The sequence below is a fragment of the Gymnogyps californianus genome, chromosome 9 (genome assembly GCF_018139145.2).
Source record: "Gymnogyps californianus isolate 813 chromosome 9, ASM1813914v2, whole genome shotgun sequence".
Lineage (NCBI taxonomy): Eukaryota > Metazoa > Chordata > Aves > Accipitriformes > Cathartidae > Gymnogyps > Gymnogyps californianus.
In genome coordinates, this window is record NC_059479.1 from 2,973,931 (window position 1) to 2,987,281 (window position 13,351).

At 39.6% G+C, this 13,351-nt stretch overlaps 1 protein-coding gene across 1 annotated transcript in view; it reads right to left on the reverse strand.

The window, feature by feature from the left end:
• Window positions 1-13,351, reverse strand: part of HDX (highly divergent homeobox) — a 46,772-nt gene that overhangs the window by 14,038 nt on the left and 19,383 nt on the right. Inside the window, exon 7 of the mRNA XM_050901720.1 lies at window positions 2,638-2,784. Coding sequence (XP_050757677.1) covers window positions 2,638-2,784 — 147 coding nt within the window. The remainder of the gene's footprint in view (window positions 1-2,637; window positions 2,785-13,351) is intronic.

A 13,351-nucleotide genomic window follows, 5' to 3' on the forward strand; every position in this document is an offset into this window, starting at 1 on the left:
AGTTTAATGAAGTATTGGCCAGAGTTCACATATTTAAATATGACGTAACTTTTTTTATTTCCCTCTTTTGGTGTCTTGGGAACCTATGAAAGACATTTGAGGGTGCAAATGTGCATGATGTTAAGGTACAACCAGCAGTCACTCTGCAAGTCCACTCTCCTACCAGAAGTACAAAACCCATGGAATAAAATGCCCTGTTCAACCTTAAAAGATCAAATCCAGTAGAACTATGCACAGTGGCAAACATTATCTTTCCTTGTACTGGAAAACAGATTTGATACTTTCTTTGTACTGGAGATCTTTCGAGCCAGTATGGGTCATAAGGACCAATCATTTGTACTTCTGGAAAAGCAACGTTCATCTGGACAAATCATGAATTTCCATTAAAAAAGCTATTAAAAGGGAAAAATGGGGATATGTCTTTAATTGAATTAAAACAAGTGATACAATATGTATATAAATATTTTACAGTTATATATGTTTATATATTTATGTAAAATATTACACATATTTGTTGTGTATTATTTGATGTATATGTATTTACTTGGGTTTATATATATACTTAGTACTATTTTACATATGCTACATTTATTTTTTTTTACATCACAAATGGAGAAACAGTTGCTAGCTGCATGCTACCTAGAATTCAAGGTACAGTGAAATACAAAGGCAGCAAAGTACAAGTATTGAAAGCGGAGAGCTTTTGCCAGAAGTGTCCCTCAGTCCAAGTTTTCTTGGCTGAGCATGCAGCACAGGGTAGAGATGCTGTAGTTCACTCATGCCTTACAGCTGACTCCATCGCTGCCGCGTCCTGACTCCTCAGGAGAAAGAGACCATGCTGCACACTAACTGCCAGGCATCAGTGTTTCTTACTGAAGAAAATGCAGGCTGGCAGATAAGGAGACAGGCACAATACAACGTGCCTATATAGATCCCAAAACAAATTTAGGACAGATCCTCTAGAGCACATGATGGAAAATACCTGTCCTACAGCTGGGACACACACAATGTCCCTGAGAGAAAGGACAACAGGAAGCACTGAAGATCACACACCTCCTGTAGCATTAATTCAGCCCTTACAAACCAAAAAAAAATAGTGCAGGACCAACCTCCACTTAATTCTTCCTACAATTCTCAAGTCTGCCATATAGAGGAACTAGAGGCAGAGGTAGGACAGATACTGGTAACACCACCAGTTACTATGAAGAAAAGAAATCTTTTTGTTCATTCGTGTGTGTATGTTCTAATACAGGTTATGCCAGAGAGTCTTAGGGAGTTAATGAGAGCCTAGTACATCTGCCCTGAAGACAAAAGCATTTCAAGCAGATGCTATTGAAAGATGTGTACAGAACTTCATACTGTCATCCTGTGTGTGCGCCAAAAAGGATGTTCTTAAGGGAACAAAGTAAGGGAGGCAAAGCATGGGTGTCAGTCTTACTGTCCTGTGAATAAGGCATTTCATATCCAGGAGTCCATTTTGAGATGCTGTCAGAGGAAACAGCTTCACCTTTCAGAAAGCAAACTGAAGAGCTTGGAAAATACGGAGCAGCTTTGTTCTCTACACAGAAAAGAGTAATTCTTCTCAGGCTCCAAAAGCACAATTTAATTTTTTATAATTCACATGTGCTCAGGAAAACAAGCAAGTAAATAACCAGATTAGTGTTCCATACTGAAAGTAGCTTTGGTACCGTTTTGATATACCAACCCAAGAGAGATCTCCACAAAAGAAGAGTTTCAAATAAGAGCTCCTAGTTCCGCTTTTGTAGCAACGTCAGAATTGTAAGAAAGAGGTGGAAAAAGAGGACGAAGGCTAAAGGACTAGTCACAATTGTCATGCCTGTTATGAGGGAAAGGAAGACTCTAATCATGTTTTTGTACTGACTGCAAAGACAGTCGGACTATTTTCTGAAGAATGGAAACACTGAGCGAATGACACCCCCACAGTTTGAGGGTGATGACGTATGTCTGGTATTTGGGAATACAGTGGCAACAACTGATGCTGTACCAAACTTCCCAACCTCTGGAAGAGATGATGTGGAATGGTTCTCAGGAATCAGGTTATCTACACTAAACTTGTACTTTCTAAAGCAATCCTTCCTCAACGACTCCTCTACGGACTATCAAATGGAAGTGACCCAGAATTCTTCGCAGTACCCTTTGCCCTCTATCACATCTCAACCTGGCTTCAAGACAGTCTTGTAAAATTTTTCTTCCCTATTTTTGAGCATTTTCTTTCATATGTTTACCATGATTTTTTCCTATAAGCATTAACGAGAAATATTTTTGCTCTATCTTTGTAAAGGTTTTTTGTATCTTAATAGCAATATAAATAGCACTTTTCAGTCTTCTAGGATATCCCTAAAAAATGTAACACTTTTACTTAAAATCTTACTCAAGTCTAAAGAGAATGTCAAACAGCTCGTAGAGCTACTTCTGCTGCTGATCAATAAGACTCTTACCTGAGGGCTTTTTTCTATAAATAGACTGCAGAAAGAGCAAGAGAGCACTTCCCAACATGGTCATTCATTATGTAATACACGAAATCTATTTCAAGCTTCCTCATGAAATTTTTAAAGGCTTTCATCTGTCCTATTTTTGCTTCTGCGACAAGATAAGGGAAGACTCTAGATTTCTTACCCGCACTATTTCACAGTCAACATTTAATTCTGCAGCCACAGCTTCAATTTTCTCTCTGCAGACTGAGCCCAGGCTGGTCATGCCATTGTCCCAGTATTTCTTTAGGGTAGCTAAGTCTCGGTCACTAAATTGTGTGCGGTCCTGTAACTGTAAGATAAAAAAAATACTGTTAGATTTAAAAAAAATTCTGCTTATGCTGTTCCTTTAATTTCCAGAGGTCTTGCATACAGTAAGACACACATGTTATACTATCTCCATGGCTTTTCTTCTCTTTTAACTCTCCCTTAAGAATTTTTTTGTTTAAGTTTGTTTTTTATCCAGGGCAGTACAGAGTTCCCTGGGATTTGCTTTACAGGCGATGGCAGTGCTAATGCAAGTTTAAAGCACTTCAGCTTTGTTTCAACTCCACCTGATTTTTTAAATTTGTTTTATCTCTTTCTATAAGGCCTTACCGCAAATAACTTTTTTCCCCTTGTGCTGTTTACTCTCTCCACCCAATTTATGCAAATTATTGCTTAAGGCTTTTCAAGTTTCTGACCCTCCCCCACCTAAAGTTCTTTTATCTTACTGCAAACTACAATACATGCATAATTCAAAGGATTCTGAGCTCCTAAAGGGAATACTTTAATGTTTATTTGGTAAGCTTCAGAGCTTAAATTGGTTCCACTGTTTATTTGTGAGTTCCCTAACTCTATGTGTACATTTATCGAAGTATGTGATAGCGGATTACTGATAAAAGGAGTAACACTGAAAAACAAATCCTAGACATCCTACCACTTCTTGAACTGTTGTGGGCATACAGTATTACTCACTAGTAGAACTTAAAAGCTTTATCAAAAGCTTTTAGCCCAGAATTTTAACTAAAATCTACAGTTTATTTATATCAACCCATGTTTGTCATCTCTCCTGCTATTAGGCGTACATAAACGCAACAATAAAGTCTGCACTAGTAAGTTGTAGCCACATGTGCCAAATCTGTCATTATTTCAACAGCTGAATTTTGTAAGACAATCATGATTTCAATAGCTGAAATCTGGGTTTGCTCATTTAAAAACTGTTAAAAGTTAGAATGAAATAACTTTAAAATGGAGTAAAAAAATTTTGCAGAACTAGAATAATTTGACAATGTTGTACACTTACTAATTTTAATTTTGGTTAATCTTCAGAATATGGTAATCCTTGCAATTTTCTTCTTTTAAAAATTACTATTTCTCAAAATGTTAGAAGCACTTGAGTCTCCTTCATGTATGAATATAAAATAGAGGTATCAAAACCTTGTCTCCTTAAAATAATCCCAGGTGGTCCAGTAAAAAAAATGTACCAGTTATATTCAAATATGGTCCATTATTAACTGCTACCAGGCACTCAGATTTTTTTTTTCTTGGCTATCATTTCATACATTCAGGTACAGAATTAGAGAAGCTGTTTCCATCCTGCCCAGCCATCAGCTGACATCTTACGCAGGGAGAGCGCAGGACCCCAGGCGCTCCCCTGCAGAGCGAGGCAGGAGGTGCGGAGAGCCCGTGCGCACACCACGCACGCTGCCCGGGAGCCGCTCTCCTCTGGTCCTGCACACCAAGCACCTATGAGCAGCCACAGCACACGAGATGCACTCCCAGACGGCACGCTGCAGTCTATTTTAATCTAAAAGGAATCCAGTTGGCACATTTCAAGGCTGCTCTAGGATGAGCAGCAAAGTGCAGTAAGTGGAGTTCACCTCAAGAGCACCCTGCTGAGCAAAGCTAAATCCCTGATGCCCGTTCACCCTTAGCAGATGCCGGTTTTCCCTGTACGCCTGACCTGAGCTCCTCCTACCTACAAGATATTTTCAAAGAACAAAAGTACAGTTATCTCCTGAATCACTGCAGCAACACCTCCTTTTATAGCTGTTGGTAAAATAGATTGTAACTTCTGAAAGTGATGCGAAGAGCTCTTGCTCTGCAGTGGGGGAGCAGCAGCCAAGCGCTGAGGAAAGGGAAGACAGAAAGGAGTGTGATAGCAACACTCAACCTACACAGAGAAACAAGTCACTCTGGCCTATCCTGCTTTCCTGAATGCTCAGGGCAACTTCATCTTCTGAAGTATACTGAGCATTTTTTAAACATAAATAAAAAAGTAACATTCACTGTTGGTTCTGGAGAGTTCACACTGACAACACTGCTGCAACAATCCACCACTCTCACAGCTTACTGCGATCTACACTTATCAGCAAAATAAAATAGAAAATTTCTTCATATTTAATATGCACAGCTTAAAGAAACCCCCTGGAACACGTCGTGGAAATTCCCCCTCCCCAGTGGAGGGGTGAAATGAGAGAAGCAAAAGGAAATCTGCCTAATACTACCGCTGATGTAAAGGAGTAATCCCGGTTAGTGTCATCGTCTCTCACCTAGTTTGTTGCAACTGCCAAATTAGAACAAAAACCAAAGAAAGTACAGCTGATGCTGGAGTAAGTTCACATTTCTGCTTGCCGCATGGTTTCCAGTTATCTAAGAAAATGCTTCTTGTACTGAAAGAATACAGGGTAAGAATACTCGCTAATAGAAAAGCTTTATATTTGCGATATGCAAAAGGATCCCACGTTAGACAAAAGACACGCAATAACTGACTACAGACAGACTTACCAAAGGGATGGTACTGCGGGAAGAGTGCAGAGACTGCTCAGCTCTTACTTACTAAATACAAGGCTTTTAAGTGGAGGAAGCAGTGTTTAGCAAAACCACCTGGCCTTCAAAAATTTTACTTAAAGCAGTGTCATATCTTTTCCATTTGAGGTAGATGTATGTTAATTCTGATGATCTACCACAAACGTTTTAATAAAAACCTTCTTAGATAAATCACTATTCAATGGTTTTCACCTCACAACTGCTATATAATTTTGCTACAAGACCAGGGTTGTAGAGTCAGTCTCAACAGTTTAGATCAAAGTAGATGTTTTAAAGTTATGGGAACTCTCCTGTAGCTACATTCCCAAAGAAGTCTTTTGCAGCCACTTACTGTGGAAATGGAAAGGGGAAAAAAAAAGAATGTAAAATTTTTGTTTTACCTCCTTGTCAAAAATAATCCCTAGTGTTTCAGATGACAATATGTAGTTTTGCTTTTTTGTTGCTGTCGCAGTTACTGCCACACCACGTACTTTATCCTTTCACTCGTTCCTGAAGAGCTCATGCAGCAGCACATGAATCACACCAATACCGATCGCAGGTCAGAGAAGGAAATGGAGAACAAGTTTTTTCAGTCAACTGATATGAAAGAAAAAACAAAACACCCACAACACACACCACATGAAAGAGTCCAGAAAGCAGGAACAAAACTGAGGGAAAAAATGAGTGCATGTAAATAGAAGATGGTATGAAAAGTCAGGCCCCCCTCAGGGTTGAGGAGAGCAGCCTTACTGAGATGCCTGGCTCAATCCATCCTAGCCAACTCAGCGTATTCTCCAATTAGTACTTCTCATCCCACTTTAACTGTTCCACTTTGGAGTCTGTATCTCATTTTTGCCATTTTTTTCCACCAAGATCAGCACTGAGTAACCTATTGAACACAGCCAAGCAGGTAGGAATTGAGCCTCTGAGAAGCAGAAAGTGCTGTCTTTCAGAAAGGTACGTTTTGGCAGCGTAAGTGAGGACTGTAATACAGCTGGTTGGTCTTTGCAGCAATGAAAGACAGAATCTATCAGGTTTCTGGACTTGAAATTTTACCAGTGCCCCAAAAGAAAGATTCTCAACATTTAAGGGCTCTGATGCCCAAAGAAGTTGCTAAAAGGGTAGCAGGTCACTGCTATTAAGTGAACCGCAGGAGCCGTCTGCCTGCACACTCGCGCACGGTCAATGTGAGCTGCTTTATGGTACCTCAGAGAGCGCAAACCAAGATCGTTTACTTACTCTGCTCTCACTTGCTGCACCATCGTAACGGGATCAGTCTCAACCCCTATGCTCACTACATGTAAATAACACTTCAGCTTGTCCAAAATTTAGATCCAGACTACCTACCTTTGTATAACTGACTGTGCCATATGCCTTTTCATGAATTTCTCAGGGAAATCACAAACTACGTTCAATTACAGGATCACCCCCTTGACAAAGATTATACCTAAGTTTGACTCCTGCATTATAAGCTGCTCAAAAATTACATAGTGCTTTTACAAAAGTCAATGACTTTTGTGAGAAAATAAAGGGTAGAATTTCTACATTATCATATAACTACACTTCCATCACTTTAGTTAATAACATTCTCATGCTCAGTATCATCAGAGGAACTGAGGAAACAAGAGGAAAAATCCACAGTCCTATAAATATCATAACATTCATGGTTACGCATCAGTTAGCATAGGAAAAAAATATCAAAAGATAATATTGAAAAGCTTCATATGTAGGACGATACTTTCCACAGCTGAAGACAAGCCAGAAATTCAGTTCTTATTTTTACTTCATTATAACAACCATTATGAATACAATTCTCATTTCCTCTCTTCAGATCCCCTGCTTGCGGATTCGAGGCTCAGCTTTATCCTCGGCAGTGTTAACTGTTTGCTGAATTCTTTACGTTTACCACTTCTGTTGCCCATAGTCTGAAAAGCAGAGAGAAGCTTCTTCCAGCAGAAAATAGACTATCAACTCACAATGAAAAGCAATCCTTGTGAGCAAATTGAATCAGCGGTTCTGCCGAGTGCAGGGTTAAACGCTGCTTATCCCCTGACCTCTCAAGTGTAATAACAACATTCTTGTAAGAGATGACCCAGTTTATTATAGACATTCCTGGCACTTTGCCGAGCCCCTCATAATACCCACTGTGCATGCAATATTTGTGGTGCAAATCTGGTGTCTATAATTGGTATGAATAATTGCATTGCAGTGGAGTGTCCTTATCCTGCCTTTTATTAGAGCCTGCTTTTTTAGATCCGTTTTTATGCACAAGTTGAAAATGTTTCAGGCCACGTGCACAAAAGCTATACACAATCTTCAGATTATTAATAAAAGACATGTTAAAAAATGAAAGAACTAGAGCTTTAATATAAATGTAATAACTATTGCATTTATGCTGTAGCTGAGCATGTATGTTGTTAACAAAAAGTTATGTTTATTTAAATTGCAGTAAAATCATATTAAATCAACAGTTCAGTTCTGGTGCTCTGTGATGAAATGTTCTAAGGTAATGGTTATTTCTAGCAAACAAACCTCACAACAAATTTTAGTCACTACTGCTCAGAAACTCTACCATGGAGAAACAGCAAGAAATCTCAGAGCGCAATACTTTTTTTGTACATTTTAAAGGTTCTTTAAAGTTTAGTAAAAAGTCAAATAGGACAAACAGTGACACTGACCTCCAATACTCTCTAGCAACCCCAGTATCTTATAAATCGGAGGCACTTTTTACTTTAAGTTACTCTAAATAAACACATCCAATCTCCTTTTGAGCCAATCTAAGGCTAGCTTGATTTGATACTTACTCTTATACCGGAACAAATGAGTCCATATCTGCTTCTCCACACTTTTCCTATTTTTAAAGCTCTCCAGGACACTCCTCCACTCCCTCCCAGTCATCTCTTTTCAAGTCTGAAGAGATATAGCCCATTTGGTTGTTCACTATATGGCTGTTCTGTGCCTTTGATCACTGTCACTGCTTCTCTGTTATATTTTGGGAGGAACCGGAAGACCAGAAGTGCACACAGCACTCAAGGTATGAACAAATCCTAGATTCTTCTATACAAGCATAGCGTTAATTTGCTTTGTTCACTATTCCTAATGATGCCAGCATCCAGCTCTCTGAACTCTGACACTACTTAATGTCTAACTGATTTTTTCAGAGGATTATCAATTCATATCTCAAGATCTTATTTGTATGTAATAAGTTATTTCTGAATTAGTCATTCTACATATGTTCCCCCTTTCCCATCTGCAGCATTTAATATTATTCTTACTCTTCAGTTTATTATTTCTTGATTTCATTTCCCATACACAAATTCTGAAGGTCTGTATTTTCCCTTAACACTACCAGCATATTTAACCTGATTAAAGCTACGCCAGATTCCACATTCCTTCAGTTTGAGGTTTTAAGTTCAGGTTTCACAACTGTCACAAAGCTGTCCCCCATTTCAGTGATACCCAGTCTCCTGCTACAGAACCAATCCTGCTGCTTTGGCTAGACACCGATGCTCATACACAGTGTACGTTGCCTTTGCAGGAACAGTGCAATCGGAAGCTTCTTTGAAAGAACCATACTTTCTGCAGACAGGCACACTGCCTGCATTTCCACACAGGAAAGCCCTAAAGACTCCCAGGCCATGCATGACTCTCCTCAGGGAAAAAAATGAAAGGCAGCTCTGGCCATAACTACCAGAGCCATTCAGAGAGCTGGTATCTAGACACTGCCTTTCCCTGAGTCTTGACAGTTCCCCTCTCATCACATGAGCAGGTAAGTACCCATCACAAGACACCTTCAATCTTCTTAGGACAAAGAAATGTACCCGAAGGCCCCTAGCAAAGCAAATGACTAGGAGAGAGTTGCTACTACCAGCTTCATTCAGAGCGGAAGATACAGCAGCAAGCTGCACAGCCTTCAGCCAAAAAGGAGTTTGGAAATGGACTGCAAGCCAAATGGCATCTGACGGCACCCTTAAACTATTACTAACATACGATTAGTGCAAACTGTTAGATTTCTGGAAGACAGACTTTTTGCATCATTTCCCACTGGTCGGGTAAGCTTGAAGTTTGCTACGATGGAAGCAGGACTGATAAATATTTCATAGTAACTCAGCTTGAAAAGAGCTGTAACTGCTTCAACACTCAGCCAAAACTACACATATTCCGTTAATATGTGTTTCTAAAGCAAAACACAGCTAAGAAGAAGAAAAAAGAAAAGAGAAAAAGAGATATCAGTGCAATAGAATAGTGTAGCCAAAAATTACACTCTAAACTCCAGTCATCTCACTCCACAACTTCTAAAACCAACCTCCAACCCACACAAACTGACAACTCACTCTTCTTCTTGAGATTTTGAACTAGTTTGTTAAATAGTGAACATTCAGCCTCAAAGTAGACTGATTTTTAGACAGTAATTATCATGATTCTTACTTAATTTATTAAGGTCTTCCTCATATTTGACTAGAAAGTCTGCTTTTCCAGTTCCTGGCCAGATATGACATATTTCCAGCCTGCAGGATCACAGCATGCAATAAGCCTAGGTGATTTGTGCAACTTAGGTGCAGCATGCCATATAATAAAAAGATGTATTTTGTCTGAAATGATGATAAGACTTGTCTCCCCTTTGCATTAACTGAAGGATTGCCATTGGGAGTGGTGAAGAGGTGCTGTTCACAGGAAGAAGGTCATGACATGCTGTGCATGTTATTATCATCTAATGTAAACATTAACAAAGTGAAATACCTTGAGATATGTGGTGAAATATTTCACAGAAGGAGGAAAAACATTAACCGGTTATCCAAATGACATAGAAGGTATGAACAAGGACAGCATTCACAATTCAGTCCTGCGGAGATCTTCAGGTTGGCTTGTCTGTCTCTCTTGCTGAAGACTGACTATCTTACTCAGACATGCTCTAACCAACTTGATTAAAATACAGTTTTCTTCCCTCTGCCCTTCTAGGAGAGGAGAGGAATGTGAACAGGTGAAGGCGAACATTAATTCACAGGTTAATATTGGCATAGTTTAAAACAAAAGGTACAACTGAGGTGCACTTTGACTTTAGGTAGCTTTAATCCCTATGGGTTCTCATTTTATGTTAAAAGCCACTCTAAGATATTTTTTCTCCAGCGCACATAGGCTTACTGTGGCAGCTGACAGTTTTCATGAGACTTTTAGACCACAGTCCAACGAGGTATTTTCTTTAGTAGTTATATTGATGTATCTCCCCCACCTAGTCTCCTCCACACAATCCAGCTGTCTTCCCCATGCCCATAGATGTGCCAGTACAACTGGTGGCAGGTCAGACACTGACCTGGGCTTAGACCAGCTCCTTTACCTGATTCAAAGTGCGTCTACTGTACTCTTTCTGTGACAGGCAGGACTCCGAGGGGAACACTTTAATGCCACTATCTCCAGAATTTTATTCAAATAGGCAATGTTGAAAGAGCAATTTAAAAATCAAAATTTATCACAGGAACTCTTCACTCATTTCAGGTATTCCCCCCCCAAAGTACATGCCAGACTGAGAGGCCAGAGACCCCAAGCTGAAGCTCTAGGCAGATTCAGCTAACCTACCTACAGTAGAGGTTCCACCAGAGTGCAGAAGTACACTATTCAAAAAGGTATCAAAGCCATCACTACAATGCAGTGTTGCTCCAGGTAGGGGGAAAATAGAAGACCTGCTCCCCTGTGAATTTCTCCACTGAGGGCAGCGTTCCATTGAAACCTCGCATGAACTAGCCCAGACGTTAACATGAAAGACAACTTAAGTTTCATTTAAAATCCCATCCAAAATACACCCACTATATACCATGTGATTTACTATGCCTGCTTCTGAAGGGTGATGGGTAGAAGTAATTCTAAGACCTTAATCTGCTATCTTAATGACTTTGTGTTTCAGACTTGATATTAAGACCACTAGAACTGTTTCTAATTAGAAATTTCAAAAAAAAAAAGGGGGGGGAGGGGGAAGGAAAACCAAACCCCCGCTCTCCCCCAAAAATAAAACTTCACAACTAAGCCAGGCACAGTTTACCTAGAGTCAACACATATGTAACAAATGTTTTTCAGAGTTAGCATACCAAGTTATATCTACCGTAAACACTAACCATTCTGCTAAGACATCAGATGATACAAACTTAAGCACAGTTAGTACACTCAAGACTTAAATGCAAATACAAAAGTGAATATATTTTCCCCCTTTTAATACTCTTTAACCAGTATCTTCACTGCTATTTTTGAACCCTTGTTATCCTTCCACCACCCCATGAAAAACCAAAAATCAATGCACTCATAAAGGCCAATGCATTGCCCATGCACCATGACAGAATACAGAACTCTAACTTCCAAAGACATTCTCATGAATAACTGAGGGTGATATTTCTAGACTAATATTCATTAACAGTCAGGATTACGTCATCTTACAGCATAGCTGAGCAGACTAGAAAGAGTTTCTGCAGAACTGCACAGTTTTTATTTCTCTCTTGATGCAGTTGAAGGACAGGGCAAGGAAAACAAAACATCAAGGCAAAAGATAAAAAATTCACAGCATTTAAAAGACAGTCTTCTCCATTTTAAACAAAATACAGATTAGCCTTTTTACTGTTTGAATGGCAGTAATTGCCATAATCGCAGTTCTACAACTCTATCCATTCTATTTCTGTTCCCTCATGCTCTTTATTCAAAAGAATTTCACATTTCAAACTGAAGTTTCCTAGGAAGTAGGAGCTTTTCCTCTCTTTTTGTTGTCTTACACCTGTGTGTATACAGCAGTTTTAGAGTGCCAACTCCTAAACTTGTCTCCTTAAGAAGGCTAATTATGCATTCAAATTGGAGAAAGTGCATCCACAAATCTGGAAACAGATGTTGTCAAACGGGACTGTATTAACCAACGGGTTTTACGCATTTTATTGATTAAAAAACACACAGGAGTAAAGGTCTAAGGAAAAAGAATTCCCTAATAACCATCCTTAATAAACAGGCACTCCACATCCTTGAAGGTGCTGGAAAGCAGGGGATAGCATCATACCCCACTCCCTTCACTGCTCCCAGCCACATGCTCCTGCTGCCTACTTTGAGCTGGCTCTGGCACTCCTGATCCCCAGTAAGTACATTCAACTCACTAAAGACAGACTCAGCAGAAGACTATGTATCGGACAGGTCAAACACTTGACCTGGATTACCTTGCAATTAGATACTAGCACCAGTGCTACGGATGGGGTGGCAGGGCACCAGTAGGAGAGGGGAGAAAAAACCTCCCCCTTTCAACAGTGATGTGCTGTGAAATCAGCTCAGCCAAACAGTGAAACTGTACTCTAGGACACCCACCAGCTGCTTGGTGTTTTAAAAGGTCATTCAGTGATAGAGGGAAGGTGCCTTCCAGAAAAGGGCTGCATTTAAAAAAGCCTACGCAAGAGAACTAGGACTTAGGAAGAAAACAAACAAACAAACAAAAAGATGGAATGAGCAACAACAGGATTTGTATAAAAGTACTCGTTCCTCTGGGAGATCCTCTTACAAAGTGCTCTCTATATAAACAGAAATAAGCAATACTACCAAAGTCTGCAGAAACTGCAAGTGTGCTACAGTTGAGACCTAGCAAAAGTCTGAGAGAAAACACAATTAACATGGTGGTCCTTAGAATCCTACTTATCCTACCAAACTCACACCTTTTGAAGACTAAACAGAAGAACCAAAAATAATAAAAAAAGGAAAAAAAGTACTGGGTAGAGCAGGGAGGAGAAGGCAAGGCAAGGTTCTTCCATTACCTAGACATCATTGCCAAAGCAGCACACATGACAGAGCTCAATGGTTTGCGGGGTTTGATGGGATAAGTTTGGTTATCATGATAGCCATCTCCCTAGTTATTGCTTCTGATATAGCTGGACTAATACGTAACAACCTCTTGAAAGCTTGGTTGTACCATCCAACCTGCAGGTTTAGGGTGTATTTTCGTGGTAAGCAAGCAGAACCAACACGCTCTTCAAAGAGAAGCTAGCAGACTACTCTTGAACAGAAATGTTCAACAGTAATCAAACAAAAGAGTTGGATAGAGGTATTTTCCTGACAAA